The sequence below is a fragment of the Phaenicophaeus curvirostris genome, chromosome 1 (genome assembly GCF_032191515.1).
Source record: "Phaenicophaeus curvirostris isolate KB17595 chromosome 1, BPBGC_Pcur_1.0, whole genome shotgun sequence".
Taxonomy (NCBI): domain Eukaryota; kingdom Metazoa; phylum Chordata; class Aves; order Cuculiformes; family Cuculidae; genus Phaenicophaeus; species Phaenicophaeus curvirostris.
The window spans coordinates 106,619,557-106,629,027 of NC_091392.1; the positions used below are offsets into that span (position 1 = coordinate 106,619,557).

At 38.0% G+C, this 9,471-nt stretch overlaps 1 protein-coding gene across 1 annotated transcript in view; it reads right to left on the reverse strand.

Annotated features, from left to right (window-relative positions):
- TMPRSS15 (transmembrane serine protease 15) overlaps positions 1-9,471 on the reverse strand; it is a 56,879-nt gene that overhangs the window by 10,186 nt on the left and 37,222 nt on the right. Inside the window, exons 18-19 of the mRNA XM_069852854.1 lie at positions 9,081-9,191; positions 5,297-5,429 (exon numbers count right to left, since the gene is read on the reverse strand). Of these exons, the coding sequence (XP_069708955.1) occupies positions 5,297-5,429; positions 9,081-9,191 (244 nt within the window). The remainder of the gene's footprint in view (positions 1-5,296; positions 5,430-9,080; positions 9,192-9,471) is intronic.

The following is a 9,471-nucleotide window of genomic DNA, read 5'->3' on the forward strand; positions in this document are numbered from 1 at the left end:
AAGGAAGTACTTTTCTCTTTAAGAGCAGTAAACATCATTCTCCTGGAAAGTATGAAGTCTAGAATCTGCTTGCAAATCTGCTATTTGGAAAAGTAAGGCCAGGCATATGAGAAAGTAGGTGTTCAATGGTTCTGCTGCACCACTAGGAGATTTGTATGACCCACTCTACCAAAAAAGTCATTACTGCAGCATTTCATAACCTCAAAATGACACTTAATTCTCTCTAGGAACATGTACAGCACAGTGTACAGACTTTTTCAATATAAATCAACAGTATACTAACATGTACCTCAAAGATTTCTTCAGAGCCCCCAGCTGACCTTTTACATAGTCTGGGAGAGTACCAAAGTGCCAGCCCAGGTACGTAGAGTCAGATTCTATAATGGGGAACTTCACTGAGATCAGTCTACAGTGAGTGCAAATGTATATGAAAGGCAACTAAGTTGTTTCTTGAGAAAGTTACCGAGCAAGAGCTTTTAACAAGATAAAAAATTAACATGCTGCTATAAAGAGCTTGGAGTAAGTACATTTATGAATATTACTGGCTTACACTACATTATACCAGGGAACTTCAACTGAATGCATGTGTGTTTTACTAGATAATTGTAACGGACTGTGTAATAGGGCACACACCTTCTAAGTCAAAGCCTCATAGTACTTGTGAAGGTCTCTCATCTCACCTCAGTATCTTCCTCCTTGGCCTTTGCTTCTTTTTTTTTTTTCTGGATTACGGTTTGGAACTTCTCTGAGCTTCTCTGTAACCACAGGGTTTTGAGAAAACCTTTGATAATTTCATTTGGTTTCTTAGTGCACTGAAGCACACACACAACTGAAAAGTTTCAAGCTTTATGAGTGACTTCAAAAATCAATCTACTACTTTTTAATAAACTCATTGGTAAATCATGAGAGTAAATAATTTCTTGAAGTATAAGAAAACATACACATTTCCTGGAGATATTCAGTTTATTAACAAGAGTAGAGTTTGTTCTACTGGTCCAGAAACACAATCCCACAGCTTTTTAATTTCTCTTAATGAAAATGATCTTTTAGAAATCTTGGCAGTTGTGAGCAAAAAAATGGCCTTTAAGAGTTCAACCTAGGTGTTAAATAACCCTAAATCCATTCAACATGCTCACTTTGCAAAATTTACATAAAACTTAGAGAACAGTCTTAGAAGTGTCTTACACACAAATATACAGATATATCTGTGCAGTAAATTCCTTGGTTATTATTGGCCTTCATGTACTTTAATACTCTATGGATCACCGTGATGTCAGTCTCTAACTCTGTCTCAGATGTGCTCAGTAACAATAAGCAGTAGCAAAAGTAGAGAAAGATTCAGATGATGTACTATGATGATGCAAAAACCATCCAAAATAAGGATAGAAATGCAGTTGTCCTAGAGCTACGATTCTTTTCCCTAATAAAAAAGCCCAAACAAAAAACAACATCAAAAATACCTAAGGCCCTACATTTCTGATTTGGAGAAAATATATTCACACATTTTGTAATTCATTGTTTAGTTCTCAGGCTGTAGGATGTTTGCTTTTTTTTTTTTTTAATTTGTGTTTTGGTCACAGGGAAGTGTTTCTGTTTCATCCCCTGAATTTCTGACAGCTAGTAAAACAAATAATAAAGAATAGCAGCAAATTACAAATAGTGAATGATTTCTTTGGCATAAAAAAAACTTTGTTGACATGTGAGTTCATATGAAGAATTGCTGTTTTCTAAATGCTTACATGCACAAGATTTTTTCATGAATTTTCTTCAGATGGTAATTAAAAGTAACTTGCTTATACTCTCTGGATTTGAAATGAAGCTTCTTAAGCAATGGGTTTAAGGAGGCTTAATACCAGTGTCTCATCCATAGTGAAGCTATGGACCTGCAAAAAGTATCATTGAGAGTCCTCCTGTGGCTTTCAGGTGAAAATGCACATTATTTCTTGATGATAACTGATGTAAAATTAAGCCTATCTTCAAATTATTAGGACTGTCCTAATTCTGGTCCTCAATGCTGTAAATACAGCCTGAACACACTGAGAATCAGGTTCTTTCTTCTATCCATCAAAAGTCTCTTTTTGGCTCTACAGCAAAGTAAGATCGTACTATCTGTTTATTATGCTAATTTAGCCATCAGAATAAATTTTTTTTGTGCATAAATTTTGGGAGATCATTTCCAAGCCTTTCAAGTTGTACGTTCTATTCTCAGCACACAGCAGAACCTGGATCTGGCATTCAAAGGCAGGATTTTCAGTAGTGTCTCAAGGAGCTAGGCATGTAGTTACTACTGACCATTCATAACCAGGGAGGATGAAAACCTAATTGACCCGGAAACCTCAAACAAGACATTGCATTCCAATAAACTCATTTCTTTCTCAAGAATTTTCCTAGTTCATGAAGAAAACAGACTGCAGAGTTGAGAGCAAGTCCTAAACTCTCTGTCCTTGTTGGACTTCTGGGAACAGCAAAATTGCAAGATCTACCCCCATTCCTGGGTACAATTCAGTAAAGACATAGCTGGCTCTTGTCCCTGAGGAACAAGCATGTTTCGCAACAGACCACTACAATCACAAAAAGCTTGAAGTATGGTTTTTTTGGTTCAAACAAAAGTTATGCTACCTATAGTCAGGTTTTAACACTGTTGTCAGATGCACAGTTATAAATGCAACCTAAACAAAGGATCCTGATCAAGTTTCTGAAAAGCATCAATCTGGGAGCCTTGCACTCCAGACTCATAAAGAGTATTTGTAAATGATTTGCCTAAGCTATGTTTTGTAGATGAACACATATGTGTGCCTCCAGATTTGCTTCCTGTTCAGCATGTTACGAATACCACAGGTACATATTTGGAAATGAAGGCAAGAGGATTTACGTGTGTGATTTACTAGAATCTGTGTGGAACATTGCACTTCCTAGCCCAGCTACAGAAATAATCAGGAGATGCTACAGGACTCTACCTCTACTCTGCTCCCATGACACCTCACCTGGAGTATTTTGTCCAGTCCTGGAACCCCCAACATAAGAAGGATATGGAACTATTGATAGAGGTCCAGAGGAGAGCTACGAAGATCATCAGAGGGATGGAGCATTTCTGCTATAAGGATAGGCTGAGAGAGTTGGGGTTGTTCAGCCTGGAGAAGAAAAGGCTCTGGGGAGACCTTAAAGCAACCTTCCAGTACCTGAAGGGGGTGACATAAAGCAGGGAGGGACTTTTTGCAAGGGCATGTAGCGACAGGACAAAGGGGAAAGGTTATAAATTGGAAGTGGGAAGATTAAATTGGACGTTAAGAAGAAATTCTTGACAGAGGGGGTGGTGAGGCACAGTCAAAGGTTGCCCAGGGAAGTTGTGGATGTCCCCTCCCTGGAAGTGTTGAAGGTCAGATTGGATGGGGCCTTGAACACCCTGGTCTGGTGGGAGGTGTCCCTGCCCACGTCAGAGAGGGTTGGAACTAGATGATCTTTAAAGTTCCTTCAAAGCTAAACCATTCTGTGATTTTATGACTTCTGTAACTGCAGTCCTTTTCATAAATTAAACAGTAAATGAAACTAGCAAATGTATAAGCAATTAACAACAAATACAAATTGTCCTATATGAATCTTAGCCTCTTTCTCTAATAAAGTACGATTCTAGGCAATTATTGAGTATAGGGGCATGACCTATAGCCTACTCAAGACCTGTCATTGCAAACATCAATTTAATTACATATATGGTGCTTCTTATTAATAAATATGCTGCTAGAAGGGGATTTATAGAAGGCAGAAATAGCATGATCCTTATAGGATTTATGTGCATGTATAAATATGAGGATTTCATATTTATTCTGTAGGATCAGTAACAGCAGTAGCACTCAGAATATGAGAAAGTAATGAAATTTAGTTTTAAAAATACATTTATTGACAGAAAAATGCAATAAACTAAGAAATTAAATTTAGAAGAACTAACTAGGAAATTTAACAGGAATTTTTTAAACAAGTATATCTGACTAGCCTACAAAGACAAACTGAACATATTGCCACATGTTATGGAGACGAAGCATAAGTAACTGTTAAAAAGTAACAGAAAATACTGTGGAAGACAATGTACACTATAAAGTTCAGATATACAAATGCAAATTAAAACAATAGACTACATTATTGTTAGGTTCCAGTAGGTATAGAGGGAAAGGAGGCAAGGGAGAGGGAGAAGAAATCAGAGGAATAAGGCTACTAGCCACAGTAAAGAACAAGATATTTGACCAGAATGTTTAGTCATAGTTTGTATGTTCTTATATGCATGAGTAAATGAGATAAATAACAAATAGGATTTGGTCATGCAGGTATCTGACATTTATGTAAATGCAGTACCTATGCAAAGGGAAAAATGAAAAAACAAACCAGCACACATTCATCCAATCATTAAAAATATCATCAAGTAACACTTGAATACCAAGGTAAGTCCTGCTACAAATAATTTTCTAAGTCTTTTCTACAATTAATTTACCAGAAGTGTGTTTACAGGCATCCTACTTTGGTCAGAAATGAACATAATGAATTGAAAGCTTAGAATTTAATTTGATTATTAAAAACCTCATCAGTGTAGGAAAAGCTATCCATTACTTAGTGGATGGCAGTGAAGTTGCATACAGTGCAAGAAGGCCAGAATTTAGGCCATAAATTTTACAATAGACCAAAAATCACTTTTGTACTCAAACCTCCCCACATCTTGCCTGGAAATTCTGCTGGGTAGTGACTGAAGCCCAGTCTATTTTCTCAGTCACATACATCCCTCCTCCCTCCCCCATTTAGGTATACTTCAAGAGAAATAGTTTCCTTTCCCACAGCTGAGGTCTAATGATGGGTGTGAAACTTATTTCAAGCCCAGGTGATTATCTTGAATTTACTTGAAATGAACATTAGTATGATAGCAGAGCAGCCAAGGCTGCTGTTTTCTCCAGTTTTACTCTTGAGCCATCCTCATAAAAGTGAAGATGTAAATGATGACATAAAATGATAAAAGACTAAGGCAGCCAAGTCAGTCTCCCAGTGTTCTCCAACATGTACCCTCATGCCTAACATGGTATATTTGGAGCCATCAATCCTGTAATAAGTGCTGTCAAAACAGGTTTTGCAACACTTACAGATTTGTTGGCACACTAAGCATTTCACTGGCCACAGAAAAATGTATTTGTCCCGTTTTTGTCTGGGAAAGACATCAGTAAAATGATGAGAAAATCACCAATATACAAATATACTCAATACCAATATACTCAACAAACCTGCAAACAAGTTACAAGGACAATGAATGTATTTCACTCACCTGAACCCCAGCAGCTGGCAGATACTGTCTGAAATCTGTTCATTCCAATCATCTGCGCATGCCAGATGCCATGTTTTTATGATCCTGGCCTGTACCAGGCCTTCAGTGATTAGAGAACCATTAAGCAATCCCACTGTAGACCAAAATAGGCAGAATAATTTCAGATAGGTGTGAAACCACCATATCCCTTGCCCAAAGAAAACAGAAATATAATATAAATAGCTTCTTGCCAGAAAAAAAAAAAAAAAAGTTAAAATCCATTACAGTGGTAATAAATGCAGCATCTCCAGGGTGTTGTGCTCCCACAGGAAGGAAATGTTATTGCTATCTCTCTCTATGTTTCTGCACAAGAGACTTTCATACCCTCTGTTTTGCAAATGTGTCACAAACAGATGATAAACAGCACATTTTCCATCAACTCTGACTAATGTTTTTTTCTTAGCATTGTGCAATTTCCAGGTATGGTGTTAAGTTTGAGCTATACAGAGCTCAGTAACACTGACTGTAAATAAAGTTAAAAACAGACATGACAGAAAAATTGGATTTTCCAGACCAAATTGCTATGAGAATTTTTACTGTTTTCATTGCAGCTTAAGATAAAACACATATACAACAATAAAAACTCTCTGAATATCAGCCTTTGTACTAAAACTTTTCCCAAGAGTAGAGTCCTGTCCCTAGGCAGGAATAACCCTATGCACTAATGCATGTTACGGGTTGACCTGTTGGAAAACAGCTCTGCAGAGAGGGACCTGGGAGTCCTAGGGAACAAGAAGTTAAGCATGAGTCAGCAATGTGCCCTCGTCGCTAAGAAGGCCAATGGTATCCTAGGATGCATTAAGAGGAGTGTGGCCAGTAGTCAAGGGATATTGTCTGTCTCCTCTAGACCCTTAGTGAGGTACATCTGGAGTACAGTGTCCAATTCTGGGCTTCCCAGCTCAAGAAAGAGAACTACTGGGGACAGTCCAGCAGATAGCTGCAAAGATAGCTAGTGGACAGAAGCATCTCTCTTATGAGGAAAGGCTGAGACACCCGAGTGTATTTAGCATGGAGAAGAGAAGGCTGTAGGGGGATATTATCAATGTTTACAAATATCTAAATGGTAGGTGTCAGGTGGATGAGGACAGACTCTTTCTAATGGTGCCCACCAACAGGACAAGGGACAATTGGAAAACTAGAATATAGGAAGCTCCATCAGAACATGAGGAAAAACTTTACTCTGAGGAAGACAGAGCACTAGAACATCTTGAGGTCATTCCCCCTTGTCTTGTCCCCTGTCATTTGGGAGAAAAGACCAGAACCCTCCTCTCTACAACCTGCTTTCAGGTAGTTGTAAAGAGCAATAAGGTCACCTCTCAGCCTCCTCTTCTCCAGGCTAAACAACCCCAGCTCTCTCAGCCGTTCCTCATAAGGCCTGTTCTCCAGCCCCTTCACCAACTTTGTTGCTCTTCCCTGGACACACTCTGGAGCCTCAACATCCTTCTTGTGGTGAGGGGCCCAGAACTGAACACAGTATTTGAGATGCGGTCTCACCAGTGTCGACTACAGGAGAATAACCTCCCTGGACCTGCTGGTCATGCTGTTTCTGATACAAGTCAAGATGCCATTGGCTTCTTGGCCACCTGGGCACACTGCTGGCTCATGTTCAGTCAGCTGTCAACCAACACCACCAAGTCCTTCTCCTCTGAGCAGCTTTCTAGTCACTGGTCAGTAGATGAACCTGCTTTAGCAAAGTGGTTGTACTAGACTTCCAGAGGTCCCTTCCAACCACTATCATCCTGTGATTTTGCAATTCTGCTATCAGCAGAGTGACTAAGGAAGTTGGACCATAACGTTTAAGAAGGTTAACATAATCCCATATATATCTCAGTAGCTACAAGTGTGTTTCAGGGAGACAACAGTTATTGCCAACATGAAGTAGTGAAAAACATAAAACACATTTAAAATTTACTGGTTGACAAAACAGTTGTTTCATAAAATATTAACTATCCAGAAGTCTTTCTGAAAAAAAAAAAAAAAGTCTCTTATACATTATATACAGTAATTATTTAATGGTAAGCCTCAGTCATGAAAAATTTTCAAGCGGTCTTGAAAAATCTCTGAATTTCTTGCACTGTGAGATTTCTCAAAGTTATTTTTGACACCTCTGCACTCCTTTACCTGAACTGTAATTCCTTTTCCTTACTTTTCATCAGACCCATATTCTTCTCCATATACACTGTTTGTAAGGAATAAGAGAGTCACTGAGCACTCAACAAGTGCTTAATTCAAATGTCATATATTTTAGAATTCTGCAAAGGAAGATATATCCCACACCTTCACACCTTTCTTTTGCAGTCCCTGGGAATTTTAAGAAGTTGAAGAATTTGAAAATTACAGTTTGTCTAGTTCAAAATGCCACTTCTGGTGAGAAATTGAAATGAGAAATACTTTTGGACACAGAAAAGACTCGATGTGAATATGTCTAATTGAAGTTCATTTGATTTTAAGGCTTATATTGATTCAGTATTTGGAGTAAATATGTTTTGGAAACAGTTCTCCCAGTCCTTTAATATGGGGCAATTTGTTATGAAGTAATAGACAATCTATAGTAAAATAAATCTTTGGGAAAAATGTATGTCATATTAATGTAGGGAATGGTTACCTCATTCAGATCTTCTTTAGCAATGGCTGGAAAAAAACATTTAAGTCCTCTTTTCTTCAGAAGAAACTGATTTTTTTCTATGCATTTTAAAGGAGAACATTTTTGCAACAAAATAGCTACTTGCACTAATGCAAAGACTGAATCCGTGCCTTCAGACGTATATATGTAAACCTATATTTATATATACCACCTATATGAATGTGTGTATATATATATATGCATCTAAAAGACGTTGAACTCAGAACTGTCAGCACACATTCAAGGGCATTCTGATCCCTAACAGTCCTCTTTAAAGCAAAGGAAGATAATGATGTATTGAGCTTAAAAGCTGCTTGTAACTCTTCCATTAGTGCTCCATAATAGGTTGTCAGAACAGCACTTTGTCAGGAACAGCAATGTAATTTCTGTGATAGGCCCAACATGATTTTAACATCAATTGTACATTTAAAATATTGTTTAAAGAATGCTATTTCCATGCTATGTGAAACGAAACCACATACTTTACACCTACTTTTTGGAAAGAACAATTTTACTAGAGGAACAAGAAGTAGCAACTGTTGGTTTCCTTGTTGTAGTAAGTGCACATCCACTGTGATCAAAAGATGCTGCTTTTGCAGCTGTGTCATCCCTTCAGTCTATGGCAATGCATCCACAAGATGGAGCCCACGCAGGCTGGAGGGTACCACATTTTGATGTTTGGCTTCACACCCACAAAAATAGCTGGGAATTTTCATCGATGATACTTACTCTCTACCCTATGCTGCAGAATTTATACTGCTATGCAACCCTAATTAATTACAGCGAAAAGTGATAGAACTTTCAGAATATGAAATGGACACAGAAGAAAATCATGTAATGAGTTTTCATTTAATTTTGAGGTAATTATAAGAATTCACAGTTTTGAGCACAGAGGAACTTCTTACTTTTTGCAGAGATCTTTGCCAGTAAACATACAATATATCAGAAAAATAACTTTAATTTTTTGGCCCTGAGAAACTCAATGAAATAAAGCTGTGTAAATTGGCATGGTCTGCATGCAGCAGTAGTGTTGTATACCAACTGAGCTGTTGTGGCTGTTTTCCTAGGTAATTCCTATCAAATATGCATACAATCCCTCTCTTTGTGTGAAGGAAACCTTACCGCACTTTGCTTCATCAGAGCCATCTTCACACTGAGGTCGACTGTCACAAAGATTGTGCAACGGTATACACTCCCCGCTGCCACACTGATGCTCATCAATTGCACAAGCTCCTGAAGGAAAACAAGAAGAATCCATAACTACAAGGAGATCATATAGTTCACCTGGAATAAAAATTGATTGGATCAAACAGAGAACCTTTCCTTTCCTTTCCTTTCCTTTCCTTTCCTTTCCTTTCCTTTCCTTTCCTTTCCTTTCCTTTCCTTTCCTTTCCTTTCCTTTCCTTTCCTTTCCTTTCCTTTCCTTTCCTTTCCTTTCCTTTCCTTTCCTTTCCTTTCCTTTCCTTTCCTTTCCTTTCCTTTCCTTTCCTTTCCTTTTCCTTTCCTTTCCTTT